We start from the raw sequence: 19,539 nt of genomic DNA, 5'->3' as shown, positions 1-19,539 counted from the left end.
GTTTCACTGAAGTTTCTAAAAGGTTCTTCATACTTACATCTCTCAAAAAATGGAACAAAGAACCATTTGTAAGAGTCAAATTCAGAGCCATGTGGATTGCCATCAGCAGCCAGAGCCGGAGAGAGCACAGCTAGCCAAGCTCTCTCCAGGTGGGTAGATGGCGCTCTCTCCCCACATCACTCTAACTCTATGTCTGTTAGTTGGTGTGGTAGAGTTGGGGACCCGGCACTCTCCTCTGAGCATGTCAGCTGCCTGGCATCGGCAGCAGTTTGAAAAGAGGTGATGGTTGGCTTTGCATGTATCAGAAGAGACATGTGTTAAGTCCTTACCCTCCTAGTGTCAGGAGCATTGTTAGTGCTAAGGGAAGCCATGAACAGTTCAGCTCCAGCTCCCAGTAAATGTTTGGTTTGAGTGCTTCACCCTAAAACATCATATTATATCATACAAAATATTTATGTCTATTAATTTCCCTCCTTCTACGACCTCTCGGGGCATTAAGGCTTCAGTGCAGTAGTGGTTTGCGGAGTGCTGACTTCATTTAGAACGCAGAGGTGGTGGTTGCGGGCGGATTTTGACACTAATGCAGTTTTGAGTATGAATGGTAATTCGCCACAGCCAACTGTGTTTGGTTTCTTTAATGTTCTCTTAAAAGCGCAGGTCATTCACAGAAAATAACATAATAGAATAACAGTGCCGTCCTCCCACAAACTCTTACCTTGTGGGGAAATCCCACTTCTCAACAGTTCATTAACCAACAGTCACTACAAAGAGTGCGGAGCTTAATCATATGGGCGAGAAACATGACGACTCCTGAAGCATCTGAATTTCAAATCTGCTTCCTATTTGATGTGCCGTAATAAATGAGGTGGGCGGCAGCTCCCAGCCAAGTCGAAGGCTGCGTCTTATCGGTGACGTCAGCTGGCTCCCTTACCGCGAGCGCCAACCACCCATGACAAGCATGACTCAGCAAGAAATCCCTAGAGACGTCTCCCCCTCCCCCCCAGAAGCACAGTTGACATAAAAGAGGTGACTAAAAAGAATTGTCATGACTTCAGTACTTAAATCCATGATCAAAGGTCACGATATTTATATGCATTCGCGATTCGACTGGGTATTCGATTAGGTATGCGCAGACCAAAACTATTTCGCGCTCCTTTTGTCAAGACTTGTGAGCGCGCCCAAGAGCCTCCTTCTCTGAATCACCTTGACAGCGAAGGAGACTGGGAAAGTAGCACAGGGCCGGGCACGCAGCCTTCTGTTGAGGAGGACCACAGCTTGTGAGAACCTGCGCAGCTTGTCCCTCCTGCTGAAGCAAACCTGCTCTTGAAGGACACACAAGAGGAACGGTGCTTTGTCCCTCAGCTTCGCGGCGACTGACCAGCTGGGTTTGGGCCAGACATGGATCTTAGAAGGGGTGGGGTGATAAAACGTGTTGGATAGAAAATCGCATTTTGAGGACTGCCTTCTCCGATACTGGTTGCAGGATTGGATGCGACATCGTCGGGCAGCAGACACGCTCAGAGGAAAGCGCAGGGTCCCCGGCTGAACCACACCAGCTAACAGACGCCTGTGCCAGCCAACACAGCTTGAGTGATGAGGGGAGACAGCGGCATCTACTCCAGCAGTGGATGGCAAAGCAGCATGGCTCGGGATTTGTACTCGCAACCCCCGAGCCATAGCGGTAGCGCCACTCTGAGGCCAATAACACGCATTACACATGCATTTCTGGACAAGCTGAAAGATACAGAATCGACACTGAAAGTGACAGAAGCATGTAGTGTGATATGGTAGAGTAATTAGAGGTTATGCAGCACTATGTAGCTCTCGCGAACGTTGTTACATAATGCCATAATGCCCGGAGAGCCGACGACAATCAGTAGTGATCACAATGATTTAGAAACCGTTATATTACGGTAAACATGCTTCATAATGTTGCTTTAAGTAGGCTGCATCCCTTCCTTCCCTCTCTCCGGACAGAGTTTATCCCTGCCTCGGTCTGCAGAGCTGTATTTGAGACTGGGAGAAGGGCTTTGGGCAAGAAAGGCAACACAGGCTGCTACACATCAGTCTCCTCAACGGTTTGATGCGTTTTCCATGCAAACAGCCGAGATTTTGCCTTGGGATAATAAATCTTGTCACTTAGTCAGGCTGGAGGATTAAAGCCCATAAACTGCAGCCTCAGCTGTGGGTGAGAGCAGACACACGGCAGCACAAGGCCCTGTAGTCACAGCAAGTTAACTGCCGTCCCTGTTGAAGCACTGGCTTTTCTGTTTATCGCTGGGCCTGGCTGTCCTGCAGCTGACATTTCTTGCCGGGCCTTCGGGCCGATTAATTCTCTGATTGTCAGAAAAAAAGCCAATTAGCCAGCTTTTATGAGTTTCAATACTTTACAACCAGGGTAAATTATCACTCCTTCCCAAAGCAACATGCCTTCTTTAAACGCTTCTGCAGCTCCGACAGAACAGCAAGTGGCAAATAATTACACACTGTAAAATGAGTTACAGCAGGCTAAAGAGCATTAACTGGAGCAACAATGAAAAAGAAGAAACCCTTGTCAATCACAGGATTGCGCTGTCACAATGCAAACTGTGAGGAAATTAACATTGATGAGAAGGGAAAAATTAAAAGGAACAAAAGAAAGAGACACAGGCTGCTCATGTTCAACGCAACAGGTTACGTAACGTTCAACATGAAACACAATTGTAGGCTAAGCAGTGGAAGTCTAATTCAAAGCTCTTTCAAAGACACAGAGCCAAGGTCATTCAGACACGTCTTGCTGACAAAGCTAAAGCACCTGTTCCTGCGGCGGCTTTCTTATGTGGTGAGGAATAGAGCAACTCCAACAGACAGTAAAAATGTCATTTGCAATGTGTGCTCTGATGTCATTTCTAAATGTCTCGTAAGAGACATTGTTTCTGACATAACGTTTGTCCCCATTTGCTACACTCTTAAAAAAAGGTGCTATAAATGGTTCTCTGAGTGATGCACAGAAGAACCATGCTTGTTCTTTCTCAATATAAAGGTTTTTCACACTCATGATTCTGGAACCATTTGTATCAGCTTTACGTTTCCGACGCTATCAGAAAATACATCCCAGGGTAAAATACACTGTGTGTCCAAATGTTTGTGGACACCCCTTCAAATGAATAAATACGGCTTACTTTAAGTTGTACCCGTTGCTGACAAAGATATGCAAATGTGCAAGTGCACATACAGCTTTCCTAGCCCTTATAGAGAAGTGCTGTCAATAGAACAGGACTTTTTCTGGCACCATGTTCAATGCCAGGTGTAGGCTGGAGGGGTATAATGCCCCCTAGCTGGTGCTCCTTCCAATACTTTTGAGATGAGTTGGGGAGTTGGGGAGTTGGGGATGAGGTGGGGTGGTGATCAACCAACATCCTGACCTCACTAATGTGCTTGTTACTGAATGCAGTCAAATCCTTACAGCAGGTATGGAATCTAGTAGAAAGCTCTCCCTGGACAGCTACTCCAACTAAAGCAGGATAAAGTCTTTTTTTTTAATACCCTTGATTTCCGAAGAAACAATAAATAAGCAGGTGTCCCAATACTTCTGTTCATGTAGCGTATAACCAAATGTTATCATTAGTCATTGGTCTTATAGCTGTGACAGATACATTTGGAGAAAAGCCTGCCAATTATAGGGCATGTTCTAAAAATTGTACAAATAATTAAAAGGTCAGGAAATATATTTCATTTTCTAGGCTAATTCGCATGCTGATATAATTTCTGGCACGTCCACATGGGATACATCTGAGTTTCAACTGACACTGCTGTCATTATGTGTGAGGATAAGCCAGCCGTCAGAAGTGAGATCTAGGTCCATTAGAATTCGGCTTTTCCAGAGTATATTTATCAGCGAATTCAAACAGTGGCGTACAATCAGTTTCATTTCAAGCTAAGAAAAAAAAGGATAATTAAAAAGCAGGACACAAAAACAGGACTTTGTAATTGTATAAATTATGGTAATCAGCTGTCAACATTATCAACATGCTGTCTTGTTAGCAAGACGGTTAGCATCTGGAGGCTGAGGTAGATTTAACTAGCCAAGAGGCTAATTCAATGAAGCTGATTAGAATCTGCCTCAACAGAGATGAAACTAAACCAGGACATCCTTTAACAAGAAGCGGTATTGATATGCACTTCTGCAGAACACTGGCATGCAAATGGGTAATCCTACAGTGGCAGAAGCGATCATTTTCGAGCTGAAGATCAATTTCACAAGCCTACTGAAAATCCAAACACGAATCATTGTGTAAGAATCACTGACTCAGCGCGCTCTCTCAAAACTCTCTCTTTAAGTCAGATAAAACGAATTTAGCAACTGGAAAGCTACCACAGAAAGCCAGACTCCAAAATGTGAGGGTGTTTCAAAGTGGTAGGATGTTAGTAACATAATGCTGCCTCATCCAGGTAAAGCTGTGTTTCACACAAGTCTAATAAATAAAGAATAAATCAACGAGTGTATCAATCATTGTCTTCTATTCTGTATCCATTAAACAATCTCCATGACAGTAAATAAAGAGAAGAGAAGAGAAGAGAAGAATAGAGAGGAAAAGAGAAGATGAAGAAGGGAAGAAAAGAGGAGATAATATGAAAAGAAAAGAGAAGAGAAGAGAAGATGAAGAAGAGAAGAATAGAGAAGAGAAGAATAGAGAAGAAAAGAGAAGAATAGAGAGGAGAAGATGAAGAAGGGAAGAGAAGAGAAGACACAATGAGGAAGAGAAGAGAAGAGAGGAACAGAGAGGAGAACAGACAATGAAGAAGAGAAGAGAAGATGAAGAAGGGAAGATGAGATAATATGAAAAGACAAGAGAAGAATAGAAAGGAGAAGAGAAGATGAAGAAGTGAAGATAAGAGGATATGATATGAAAAGAGAAGAGAAGAGAAGAATAGAGAGGAGGAGAAGAGAAGATGAAGAAGTGAAGATAAGAGGATATGATATGAAAAGAGACGAGAAGAGACGAGAAGAGACAATGAAGAAGGGAAGAGGAGATAATATGAAAAGAGAAGGGAAGAGAGGGGAAGAGAGGAGAAGAGAACAGAAAATATATGAAGAGAAGAGAAGAGAAGAGAAGAGACAATATGAAAAGAGATGAGAAGAAAAGAGAGAAGTAAGGAGAGGAGAAGATAAGATGTAGAAGAGCAGAGAAGAGGAGGTCATATGAAAAGAGAAGAGAAGAGATCATATGAAAAGAAAAGAGAAGAGATCATAAGAGAACAGAAGTGAAGAGAAAGGGAGAGAAAAGACGAGACGAGGAAAGAAAAGAAGATGAACAGGGAACAGAACAGAACAGAAACAAGTAAGGGAAAGAGAAGAGAATGACAGAAGGAGAAGTACCTGTTGTGCTCTCTGGTCTCCTTGGGGGCCTCCATGGGGGAAGGCAGCAGGTTCAGGCAGGAGGCGAGAGACTGGCTGGAGTCCTCCTGAGAAGCTAAAATAAGAAGCAACAAGGCCAACGGTCACCCAGACAAACACAGGCTGGTGGCTGTGATTGAGATTTAACATGGCCATCATTCATCTCCAGAGGCTGCGTTTACGTAATGCTGGACTGTAATGTAATGTTAAATGGAACAAGCTGCCAAGCACTGCGAGTTAATTAAGACATATAGAAAGAAACAAAATTGCTGGCTTTCACATAATGATGACATATGCAAACTGTTGCTGTCCTGACAAAACCATGTCTCTGAAAATTGGAGGAGAGATGTTGTGAAATGTAATGTATGCAAATGTAACAATACTGCATTAAGAGCATTAAGAGCATTGCTATGAAATCAACAGTCCCAAAATGCTGACGAAATGTAAAGAGCTGAAATGACAAAAAAAAATTAAACTGAAAAAGCAAGAAAACGACAGGCTTGCTAATGGATTGTTTGGTTTGTTTGTTTGTTTGTTTTTTACAAGTAATTATTGCAAATAAATTGATTTTAAAAAATGACACCCCCCATTCCCCTCAGGATCTGATGAATCAAGTCGCCCAGAGTAGTTTATGCCCGAGTCTATGAATTACTTTCCGCATACGCAAAGATTCTTACTTCTCATGCAAAATCTGCATTAGCATTTATCAACAATGACATCCTCAGAGTTATTCTGTCTAGAGGGCTCGCCCTTGGTGCTTGTTTACGTGCAGAGTCGTGCGTGCTGATGCAAGTCCTCCCGCAACAGCGGGGTGTTTGGAACATTAAGACTGACTTTATCTCTAATCTCTGCGGTTGTGAGCGCGCATAGCTTTAAAGGCTAATACGTTATGAGATATTAAAATCATTAAGGTTGCCTCAGTCCTCACATACTTAAAAGAGGGGAGCGAGACATGTAAAATAGGATTCCTGCAAGCAGTCCGACCACTGGAGTATTGTGTAACTTTACTACGACGCCGTAATCAGTGGGTTAAGGGCGCTGTTATGAATAGAAGGCTTTTCATCAGCGGATGTGCGTCAGAAGAAGGCGTACCGTGCCGGTGTCTCTGGTCATCGGATAGCTCCAGGTCCAGCATCAGATCGTCCTCGTCCAGCTCGGATGAGCCGAGATTGTTCAGAACGTCCTAAACGAAAAGAAGGGGATGATCTGCACTGGAGTTCATGTGGAATTGCAATGCTTTCATCAGGTTTAATATGCATGTAATATATATGTATCATATAATATGTATTGTTTCTGTCACTCAAAACCTTTTATCTCAATGTTTGTCGTTTTGAATCTGCCCATTGTATAAAAATAATACGAACCAATAGAATCAGTCTACAAAGTTTCTGCGTGACAGCAACATATATAACAATTATAGGACAATTATTATTATTACATATACCAAGGAAGTATATATACACAAACACTGATCAGCCATTACATTAGCAGCACTGACTGACGCCACTGAACACTGATTATCAGCAAGCAGATAGTCAGTTCTTGAAGGTGAAGAATCTGAGACAGGAGACAAGAGACATATTGTGAGGGCTGGACGACTGGGTTAGACGACTGGGTTTGAGGGTGTTTTATGGTATGCAGTGGTCAGAACCTACCAAAAGTGATTTAAGAAAGGACAACTGGTGAAACGGCGACAAGGTCAGGGGCACTGAAGGCTCACGGATGCTCATGTAGGCCCTACCTCACAACTTACCACGGGACACCTTCTTGTGGAGTCCATGCCTTGAATGGTCTGATCTGTTGCGGCAGCTCAAGGGGGACCAACTCAATTATTATTAAATCATTAGGCACTAATGAACTAACATTATGGCTGATCTGTGTATTTATATATAGATAGATAGATAGATAGATAGATAAACAGACACTTGATGTTAGGTGAATCATTTGATCTAAAAAAAAAAAAAAAAAACTAGGCCGTCTTTTTATCGGGCTGATCAAAATGGAGGTCAAAATAAACCAGTGTGCCTAAATAACAGGTACTGCTTGATCAAGCTGCTCCAACTACACTGAGCTCACAGCAGAGCCTTTTCAAAGGGGCACACTGCCATCTTGTGACTGATATGGAGTACAGCAAGTAAATCTGATTTAAAACACACACACACACACACACACACACACACACACACACACACACACACACACACACACACACACACACACACACACACACACACAGACACAAAAGGACCAAAAAGCGCAACAGCAAAAAAGAAACATCATACCGTTGAAATGCAGTCTAGGGGATAATTGTGCTTGAGAAATGAATGTAGAATGGTGAAAGCGGCACAAGAGCAGACAGCAAGTCCCAGTAAAGCAGAACAAAACGGCAGCTCTGAGGGTAATTAGTCTACACAGACACGGCAATCAGGCGCAAGAATGGGCTACTCGCTACAATTGAAACTTAAGCAAGTACTTAAAGACATTGTGAACAGGGAGTAGTGCGAGTTTAAGCCCCATCAGGGAAATGTTACATCACCACAATTAGTCACTGCTGGTATTATAACAATTTCCTCACAAAACGTACAGGCCAATGTTCAGCCATCTTGCAGTCATTCACAGAGGCTTGTGCTGATCTAGCTGTGGTCCGAGGATTCCGAAGGTTCCCCTTGTACTAAGCAAGTATTGGGCTGTTATTACTTCACAATCACAATTAAGCGATGAATCGATATTAATTCTCAAAATAAACCATTGCTCCAACTTTTCACAATACTACACTCTCTGTTCAGTGAGTAATAACTGCACCAAATGTTTGGCAACTCTAGGTTAACTGAAATACCTTTCTCTGTGATTATAGCTGGGTGAGTGAGGAGAGGCAGGGCTGCTGCTCTGCTCGGAGAAAGGTGAGTGGGTATGGGAATCTCCGTTTTGATCAGTTCATTCTGCAAACTGAAGAGCAAGCAGGACATGGCTTCTGATATGGACAAGACTGATACTGTGGGTAAAAAAAGTATACATATAATTTAAAAATGTGTGGTATGTCACCAGCTGTAGGAAGGAACTGTCAGCTAAATCAAAGAACCATGAAAATGAAATAAATTCTCGGACTTTTCAAACTCTTCTTGTACTGACACTCAGCAACAATGGGCTCCTCTAAGCAACCGTTAAAAATAATAGCAATTGACGCCCATAAGGCAGATTAGAGATGATTAGAATAAGATAGCTGTGCTTTTTTAGAGGACGGTGCGCCGTTCCAATGTGCAGCATTGCTTGCACAACCATAATCTGAATGTGAGGTCCCCTGCAGGACATCTAGACAAGCCAGGCGACTTTTGGAATAAGTGCTGTGGACTGATGAAGCCGAGACGTTTGGAGAAAACCAAGGAGCAAACTATCAATCTTAAAAGGCTGAAGCTGGAACGAGGATGGCTCCTCGTTCGAAAACATGACGAAACATACCTCAAAATAGAGCTGGGATACGATATTTTATCGATTCGGAATAAATGTTGTTTTCGTGATACACAACATGTTTTTCTAGGTATATCGAGTATATGGTCAGTGCTTAAATAAGAGTGATCAGCTGCAAGCTGTGTAATTAGTGCTGTTTAAATGGATAAAGTACTGCAGACTTTGAGTAAAAACAGTATGTAGTTTAGTAGGTTTTTTAAGAATCTGTTGCTACTGATTCGTGTAGTCGTGTAGTCCGTCCGTACTGTGCTAAATATCGTGTATCGTGAAAAAAGTCTTTAAATATCGTGATATAGCATTTTCACCATATCGCCCAGCCCTGCCTCAAAAGCACCTTAAGCTACCTAAAGAAACACAAACTGGAATTTATGAATGGATATTTAACAAGCCGTGCATGCAAGACAACCCAAGATCACCAAGCTAATTAAACTTTAGGCCTTCCGCAAGTCAAAGTGGAGGGGGGGTTCCAACTACTTCTCAATAATAAAAAACATGCATGATTGTTAGTACATTATTTTTTTTATTATGTATTTATTTATTTTTATTTTATTAGTACATTCCCCACTGTTTGTGTTCATGTACTGTCCTCTCAACAAAAAAAAAACACTACTACTACTACTGCGTGTGTAGTCACGTGAGCCCCGTCAAGTCTGCGACATGGAAGCAACATGGAGGAAACTCAAACACCGAGCCAACTGAGCACCTTGAATAATCATTCCTTAATCGTAATCAAGGTAAAATGATCAACTAATAATGATCTTGATTTGAGGTCATGTCACCCACCACTAATGCCTGTAGCTACTTGATATACTTTTGATATGCTTGATGTTTGTAACAGTTATATCTTGCTTAAATGCAGAGATAAAAGCAGCACAGATCCGTGTGTACATAGGCTGTCCACACTCCAGCCACCAAGGACAAAAACTGCAGCACTGTCTATAATCTCCAAGTCTGAAAATCTCACGTTAACATTTAGTGCTGAGAGGGATTTCGGAGGTGACAGAGATCTGACATTTGCTGTGACTCACTCTCTCCATCCCCAGACATCCAGATTGATTTTTTTATCCTCTCATGTCATAGCCAGGAGAAAACATCTTTAACTCATTAATGCTGCATCCTGCGGCCTCCGTCAAGCAGGTCAAAATAGTTCAACGGCAGCACAAACAGCTTTCTATCTCCTGATATTTCAGCTTCGCATCAAAAACACACACACAACCCAAACACGCTGAAACATTCGGCCGCACGAGGGATCCTTCGAAGCTGCGACTGAACGCAGGTTATCTTGGGATGCGACGTACAACAATGTCACCTTCCAAATCAAACTGCACCTAGATAACTCTCAGGTGTTTTATATGGGCATGTCATGATATTAGATTTTTGCCCTATCACCCACTCCTAGGCTCAGATTGATTTGGTATAAGACTGTCCATAATAGGGACACTGAAAAGAGGTGGCAGATCTCCATTGCACAAGTTCTATCGATCTCGGTGATGTTGACATTCCATGTGAAAATTGCTTTTCGCACACGCTCCAGTTCACCATTAAAGGTGGCCTTTAACGCTGTTAATAAACTCAAAGATGACTCCTACAAAATCTCCACAACTCTTAGTCACTATTACATAAACACAGCTTTTAGAAAGGATCCTTTTAAGAGCTAGAACTCTCTGCACTCCGCCAAACTCTCAGCTGAACATAGCAGTTCCCAAAAAAGCTCACGACAGTGATCTTAACCTAAGACGATTTAAGCCAGTGGTTCTCAAAAACATCCTCAGGGACCCCCTGAGGGTCCACATACAGTCAAGTCCATAAGTATTTGGAAAGTTGGACCATTTCTTTGTACGCCACCTCAAACGACTTGAAATGAAGCAAGACGCGACTTTTACATAGTCCCTCTATTTTCACAGGCTTTACAGTAATTGGACAATTGATTGGTAAGTTTCATGGTCAGGCACGGCCTGTTCTCTCACTACTTCTAGGGATAGATTGTTTGTTTGTTTTCAATAGATCGGGTATTGGCTTTCAAAGCCAGATCCTGTGCCGAACCTTAGTTTTGCTGTAGCAGAGTGCACCCTCTTGAGTCCTCTAGGCGTCATGAAAGGCGTAATTATTCTCAGCGGTAGTAGTGAGGAACTTTGGAGAAAGTAACATTAGCTAAAACAACAGTTTAGACTCTGCAGTGCTGAACTATTTTACAGTGGAATATGAAGACGTAACACAATGTCTGTGCTTCTTGAGCTTTTACCATTCACAGCAGAACTTGTGCTATCAGTTCATAGCATGCTTACAGATAACATTAATGTTACTGGTCCCTGAGCCTGTTTTATAACTAACCTAGACATCATTTGTGACCTTATTTTGGTGAACAAATAGAATAAAGCTCAGTGATGTTACCATTTAGCAGCCCAAACTAGGCTAAATTAGCTTCCAATGTTAACTCTCCATTCCACCCTCAAAGACCTCAACTTTATTCTTGAATTATACCTGATTAGAAACATAAACTATCATGGAAACACTTCATTCTACCAGCAGGAGAACCAAGATCCTTTCTTTGGTTCTAAACTAGCATCATTTTAAAAAGCTGCTATTGAATCAGAATCGGTCAACAGTCAGCAAGTACTCGGATCAAATCAGGGTGCAAAATCAGGACATTAAAAAAATTATTAAGGAGACAAATTAAAGAAATAAAAGGCCTGGTGTTCATTCCCAGTGTTGAATTTGCAGTTTATTATACTGTCCAAAAAGATGTGGATGCAAGTGAAGGAAGCCATCATTAAGCTAGAAGAACAAACTAACTCTTATTAGAGAGAACCGTTAGCAGTGGCTAATAACAATAAATGGGGCTAATAGATGGAATGGGCTTGTGAGCTCAGCAACACCCCCAACGCCTGGAAGACCATGGAGGACAAAACATGGAAACCACTGGTTGCACTAAAGCACTGAAGTATGGAGAAGGAAAGGGAGGGTTAATGATCAGGAGCCTACTATGTCATCTGTTAAACATGGTGGATGCACTGTTATAGCATGATACTGTATGGTTGCCAGTGAAACTGGGTCACTGGTGTTTTTTGATGATGTGGCTGCTGACAGAAGTAGTAGGATGAATTCTGTATGTATAGAGAGTGTATAGAGAGCTCTATTTGTTGCTTAGATAGAACAGACAGGACAGCACTTCACAGTAGAGATGGATATTGACCCAAAACACACAGGCAAAGCAACTCAAGTGTTTCCTAAGGCAAAGATATGAAATGTTATTTAATGGCCAGCTCCGCCACCTGACCTCAACCCAGCTCGGCATGCTTTTCACTTTCTGCAAACACAACTGAAGGCAGAAAGACTCATAAACAAGCAGAAACTGAAGGCAGCTACAGAAAATGCCAGGCAAAGCAGCTCACAGGAGGAAACTCCAGGTCAGAGCCATCTGTACTTTCTTAGGAAGCTGAGGTCCTTCGGATTGTGCACTCCTCCTGTTCTACCAGACCGTCGTGTTGCTTCCAGCAACAGTATCAACAAAACCAATCAGAACAAGTTGAACAAACGAAGGTCAGCTCTATTGTAAGAGCAAAGTTGGACTCTCTGGAGAAACAGAGAAGCACATGTGGTAGCAGACTGATACAGCTGTGCTGTGTTAAAGACAGCCACGTGGGATCATTCTTACCCACTGTAATAAGAATCCACAATGAGTCTCCCTACAGCTGGGACAGTACTGATCTCCTGCTGACGGAACTGTGCTGAATTACACTGAACAGCTCAATATGAACAGTGTCTTGACATGTGCTGTGCTGTGTTACGTAACTTGCTACTGTTTCACACTTTCACTGTTAAGACTCTCACCTTCAATTGAAACTGTTGGCTGTACTTCATCCAGTACAACACCAACGAAACTAGTGCTGTCATGTAAATTTCATGTCAATTGTTTGTACACATTTATAAATCAGCTTATTGACTAGGTCTTGGTGGCCTCCCTCACTAATTTCCTTGCATGGTCACTCAGGTTTGTGAGGAAGGCCTCCTCTAGGCAGATTCACACATGTGCCATTTTCATGTTCCTTCCATTTCTTAATGATGGATTTAACTGGATGGACTTTTTTTGTATCCATCCCCTGACTTCTATACTCTTCAGTAACCTTTCCTCTGAGCTGTGTGACGTGGTCTATTGTCTTTGTGGTGTATTTCTAGCCATGGATACTGACTGACCAGTGACTGGACCTTCTATACTACAATCACCTGACACACACTGACTGCCCTTAGGTGATCTCTACTTAACTAACTGTAAGACTACTACCACCAGATGCCTGGACCTCTGTGGAATCAGTCAGTCAGTTAAAGGGGATGAACATTTATGTAATTGTTAGGGATGCACCGATCCGACTTTTTCTGTTCCGATATCAATACCGATACATAAACTTTGCGTTTTAGCCGATACCGATCCGATCCCACTGTTGAATTACCCATGTGGGAGAAACCTAAAGCAGGCAGCAGGGTAAACCCTTATCAGTTCTATTTATATGGAAGACCAGCAGTGGCAGTGACATCATTACCCCCTCTCCCTCACTCACGGCTGCATCTCTGTAGGTCAATCTGATCCTGAGTTTTGATGTGGATCAGCCTTGTGGATCAGCCTAATTATCCGATACCCAATCCAGCTAATTTAGTCAGTATCGGGACCAATATCCAATCCTAGTATCGGATCATTGCATCCCTAGTAATTATGTTATATGTTTTTATTTAAGTGGCATTACATTGTAGAAATTGGTTCCACTTTGACATTTCTTGTAAAAAAGACAAATTGTATTAAACGTGATTCCTTTTATAAAAACATCAAAGGGGGTGAATACTTTTTATAGACAATGTATATGCATATACTGTATTAAGGAAGCATGCTCATCCCCTTTCTTCAATTACTGTATGTCTGTTTATGTGCTTGATATATATAATAGTGCTGGTATGCAGAATTTCGTTTGGAATTAATAAATGAGCCCTTCCATGGAAAACTGAACTTCCACTATTTGTGGAAGTAATATGTAAACATGGATTCAAAAAGTTTCAGACCATGCTATTCACTCTGCAGCTCATGCATAAAAATGAGATGAAATCACATTTTTTCAACAGAACAAACATATTTACATATATTTCACAGTTTAGTCCTGCCCATTCATATTGCAGTCTCTCAGGAGGATTTCAGCTCTGAGTCCATATCTGTCATAACAGTCTTTTAATTCTATTCTCTTTCATTCTAAAGCCAGAGGTTTACAGAGGTAATTTAGTCAAGTAAAAATTTAATTAAGATCATTTTTTTCATACCTGTTGTAAGCGGACCTCAAGGAAAAATAAAATATATGGAAATATATGGATATGTGCCCTTAAAGTGTTAAGAGTGCCAAAAATCTTCACATAATGTAAATGTGTTGGTATGAAATCTCTTTTTCAAACATGGTTCTTCAGTGAATTACTTTTTTTTTTTGAGTGAGAGAGAATAATTTTTAAGTCAGGGCTTTAGATCCTGCTAGAGTGATCAGAGCCCAAGATGATTTAGGCCAAGTTTAATATGGACATGAATCACTACAGCCACACGAAGCTCTCCTAAGCTCCTACAAGTGACAAGACAAATTAAGATGAAGAAAACACTGGATGCCCTGCCTCTCCCCTAAGTTACACACAAGGCAACTTGAAAGCTGGACCTATTTTCGCAGCTCTTCTGGAGGCACCCTTTCTCTCTTCAGGGCTTCCGCTGGCATGGAATGTGCACAAGGGTCAAATGCTGTGACAGCCAGTTACATAATGCCACGCATTAGGGGGCTTTGGAGCCATCTCAGAGAGCGTCCTACAAAGGACATGGCTAAGCTGGTGAGAAGCCTGAGGGGAAACAAACTAGCAAGTCGCCAGAAGAAAAGCCCTACTGAATAGCCTCTGTCTGGGACGCTAGCTTCAAGCTGGCATGACACGGAGGGCCCCAGCTGACGGGACTGTCCTCAGAGCAAAAATCCAACGCTGGCTGAAACATCCTGGAAGACTGTGGGAGGCCATCTGGATAAATGTTGGTTAAATGGATCGAACATGCAGAGGTTCTGCACGAGATCTCGTTGTCAACAAGGAGCTTGAGAAGCCTTAGAGTGTGAGTCATCTCCTGACAAATGCTGACCCACGGCCACCCTGGAACGCAAGCACTGTGCTGTAGCCAGCACTGTGCCAAAGAGATGCTGCCAAACGCAGACATGCCCTAGCATCCTCTGAAGCTGCTGAGGGTTTACTCAGCATAGGTGGCTTTGTTTTCAGGTCAACCCCTGTTCACTTGCTTTAGTGGACAGGGTTGAAACCCTCAGGAGTAAAATCTAACCAGGCTGCTTCCTCAATGCAGCAGTAAAGATGAAGAAAATTGAAGTGAATAACCTGGATGACCTAAATTCTTTAACTTGTGGGATAATGAAAAAATGGAAAAATGTTTGTTGTGGTGTGGAAACAATCCCATGGTAGTTTTGCCAGTTTATTGGATGAAACCACTGGACAAAACAATGTTATGATAGTGATGAAAAAATATAAATCAAGATAGAAATCATGCTGAATATAAGAAAGTTTAAACAAGGTAAAAGAAAATAAAGGAAATTAAAGATGAATTAAAGAGCCTTTCATCCCAGCTTTGCTCTTACTCCCAATGTCCCTGAATATCAAAACGAGAGCTTCTCCCTCAAAGTCTGCTAACTTAAAAACACCCTGGCATATCCGAAGTCACGTAGTGGTGAGGTATCTATGATGTGGACATGTGTGTGTGTGATGTACAGATATCTTAAAGCCTAACTGTCTGTAATTATTCTAGCAAAATACACTGTAAAGATAACTACAAGGCAAATGAAACATCTATTATATATTCTGGTTCTGTAATACCATTGAATAACATAAAGTTGGATGGGCAAGATCCCCAGATCTCTTACAAACCGATGATGAATATTCTAGCAGGGGGCTGTCATGTTGCTTTGTTTCTCTAATTTGGAAGAGAGTAAGCTAGGGGATCCAGCAAAAGAAGCTCTTGTCGTGATGCAGGAGGAAAATTCTAACTCACAGAGAGATCACATAGAAACAGCTGCACACGAAACCCGAGGTTCTAATGCCTTCTGACGTCAACTCGCATCAGCGGATAACAAAAGTGTTTAAGGAGAAATGCCGCAGAGTTACTGGTGGCCATTACGAAAGGGCATCCTAGTTTTCAGAGCACGATAAGAGGAAATTCCAGCAATAATTTGCAACAAGATTTTGCTGTCAGCGAAGCAACAGGCGGAGTGTAATGAGGAATTTGTTTGTGTTTAGAGCCCCAAGTCCCACGGGGTCTAAATTTAATCATTACGCACACTTGACAGGATTGCATAATGTGTTATTTCGGCACGGGGCTAAAGCTGGGCAGTCACAAACTATTAAACAAAATAAAACATGATTCGGTGAAAAGGCTCATTCATAATTGAGCAGCTCGTTCAAACTGCAGACACCCGAGGGCTTCAGGAGCATTTTCACTGACCAGCCTTGACTTACACAGCACCTGACATATTGTCAGAGGTACTTTTGCTCATATTGCATAAATGTGTATCTGTATTTGGGCTACGGTGACATAAATAACAGTGTAACACAAATCTGTTCTTTAAAGGGGCAAAGCAAAACTTACTGCCAGATAACAGCAAGAATCTGGCCAAACATCACAGAAACAGGAATAAGCTCCCTTTCAGGTCAGTGCACTGTTCCCATGAAAGGTTAAGCCATTTAGTTTTCCCCTTTTGAGCCGAACAGAAGACTGAGTTCCACGGTGAAGTCAGCACCAACACTGGCTATGATTTAGCTTGCTGCTTGTAGTTTTATTCATTACATGGCTGATCTGTTCCACCAAAATTATATGCATCAGCAAGTGATTAGTGATATTGACTAGCAATAAAAATCTCTCTGGGGTCATAAAACCTGCATTTGAAGAACAATTATAATATTGTTTATGCTATAAGGACAACATCTTAACAGCAATACAATTACCTCCTCATTTTCCTAGAGGAAACATAAAAACATGTCACTGTTGTAGGGAAACATGTCAGATTCAGATTCAGATTTGCTGCAATTAAAGCTGCTTAAGAATGTCCTGTAGAAATTAGGTGGTAAACCAGGGTTGGTATGAGTAGTGTGACAAATCCACTGCAGTTCTGCAGTTCTACTTTTTCTACTTTTTACAACCTAGTGTTTTCCTCATGAATAATTAACGGCCGCACTGACTGTGTCCGTGCCAAATGCATTGGCAGACAATTAAAAAGCAGAAGGTGAACCGAGTTTCATGCTAGTCAACATCGACTGAAATGCTGCCTCTTGAGTCTCTTTAAATGAATACAAGAACTGAGGATAGCAGATCCTGTCGGAAAAGTGTCGACCATATTTACTAGAGCCATTACCCATCGATTTTATTAGCGATCAAGAAATTGATTATTATTCTGACAATCGAGTCATCAGAGTGAAATGAATTCACATTTTATTACGATTCAGTGTTGTCTCACTTTGCAAAAAAAAGGTGCCTAACTTTGAATGGAAGTTAATTCCAAATAATTTAGAGCATTTCTATTGGTCTATTTACTGGTCTACAGGGTTCAAACCATGAAGAAAACTAAAAAATGGACAAAAATGGAGATACATGTTTTTCATTAGACAGGCACCCTGCACATCTGTGCTACAAATACAAAAACACAGAATAAGACACTGCTTTCAGCACCACCCATTAATGGACAGCTCAGTAAGACGTTGGGCAAAAGGCAGGAACACCCCTGAACAGGGTGCCAATCCAGCATAGATAGATAGATAGGTAGATAGGTGCATGTACTTGTCACTGTACACTGTACAGCGAAATGTGTCCTCCGCATTTAACCCATCTGGTAGTGAACACACACTCACACACATGTTAGGGGCAGTGAGTACACACACACACCCAGAGCGGTGGGCAGCCAACTCCAGCGCCCGGGGAGCAAAGAGGGTAAAGGGCCTTGCTCAAGGGCCCAACAGTGGCAGCTTGCCGAGCCCGGGAATCGAACCCACAACCCTGTTATCGATATCCCGGCGCTCTAACCGCTGAGCCACCACTGCCCCATAGGGTACAACACACATACCGAGTCACTCACACACTCTCACACTTAGGGGCAATTTAGCATAGCCAATTCATCTTTTATTGAGACATGCAGCACACATACTACCTGCTACTCTAACCCCAACAGCATGACACCAGTGAGATGGCGGGGTATAGACTGTATTAGGTGATGGAAGGTGTTCATTATTACAGAAGTTAACTGGTCCACAGTGGCACACCGGTTGCTCTGTACCACTCAGTCGTTGTTTCTCTGGCATCAATGGCCCAAAGGAAGCTATCTGGCTGCTGTTCTAGAGCCGTTGTACTGAAAATTGACTTTTTCACACATTGCGTGACGCCCAAAGGTATAACAGTGGTGCCCCACAGGCCACTGATGCCAGAAAGGAATGACTCTCGCCTTAAATGGAAATGGAAATGGAAGTGAGACAGAGCACTGTGGACCAGTTAACCTCTATAATGAACACCTTCTGTCACCTAATACAGTCCATACCACACTGCCTCACTAGTGTCATCCATATCACACAGTATTACAATTTGATACACAGAAAATGCATAGAAAAAATCTACATCTGAAATATAGATTGCCATTATATTGCCTAATAATCATTGTCAATTCAAAAAGAAGGTTATTTTCCATCAAGTTTAATAACACAAATCATGTCTGCCCTGATACATATTTACTATTTTTACTTATTTAGTATATGGTATGATTTTCTCCGGCCTGTTTGGAAATGGCATTGTGTGTTGGCTGCGATTTTCCAAGTGTATGAGGTAGACTTTCAATAGTGCTGAGGCTAGGTCTCTCTGTGACTTTCCTGTTTTAATATTAAACCCAGCATAACAATGTTTTGGCACAGCATTTGGCTCGATGCTCAACTCAAACGCAAGTCTTCACCTCAGTAGATCAAAACCTTCCCTGCTGTTTGTGTCTGTAGCTCGGCCTGTGCTTTTTGTCTCTAATCCTGAGTAGATCTCCAGTCCCTGCTGAGGAGAGGCATTCCAGTTACTTTTGATTAAACAGGCACTGCATCCAGCCTGCCGCACTAAACAGATGCCTCCTTGGCAGGGGGAGTATGAAGATTTGTACCACATATGCTTTGAATCTTCGCCAAAAAGAGTCTACTATTGTCCAATCAGCTAGCTTGTGCTGTCAAGAAAGATTAAGGTGTATTTTTTTCAGAGGCAGTAACTGTGTCATGCTCTTCTATCATACAGGTCGCTATTAGCAGGCCTGGTGTTAACACTGACCCAAGCCAATTTACCATATCCTCTGAACTGACCATGATCAGTCGCTAACTCTTGAACTGGCTTTGCTCAGCACCAACCCTGTCTGATTCTAGTTTGGTTGCTAATTCTTGACAACTGTACTTTGTACTCAGTGTGTGTGTATGTGTTTGTGTCATTCCTTCACATCCATTTATTGAGTGCTGCTCTTTAGTGGCGGCGTACTGTGGTTAGAATGAACTGACTAAACTTGTTAGGAATTTCCTCCTGTGCATCAAGATAGCGCAGTAAGAGCAAACATATATGAATGCTATTCTTCTAGTTTGTTACACAGTAGGGGTTAGTGAACTAACTAACACAGGGTAAAATGTACCTTTGT

General features: G+C 42.1%; 1 protein-coding gene across 3 annotated transcripts in view; it reads right to left on the bottom strand.

Annotated features, from left to right (window-relative positions):
- The window catches only part of ccser1 (coiled-coil serine-rich protein 1), a 123,331-nt gene that overhangs the window by 81,391 nt on the left and 22,401 nt on the right, over nucleotides 1-19,539 (bottom strand). For all 3 annotated transcript variants that reach the window (XM_072681906.1, XM_072681908.1, XM_072681907.1), the window contains exons 4-5: nucleotides 6,470-6,560; nucleotides 5,360-5,453 (exon numbers count right to left, since the gene is read on the bottom strand). In XM_072681906.1, the coding sequence (XP_072538007.1) occupies nucleotides 5,360-5,453; nucleotides 6,470-6,560 (185 nt within the window). The remainder of the gene's footprint in view (nucleotides 1-5,359; nucleotides 5,454-6,469; nucleotides 6,561-19,539) is intronic.

This window comes from Salminus brasiliensis, chromosome 6, assembly GCF_030463535.1.
Source record: "Salminus brasiliensis chromosome 6, fSalBra1.hap2, whole genome shotgun sequence".
Taxonomy (NCBI): Eukaryota; Metazoa; Chordata; class Actinopteri; order Characiformes; family Bryconidae; genus Salminus; species Salminus brasiliensis.
This window is presented reverse-complemented; position numbering and strand designations above follow the sequence as displayed.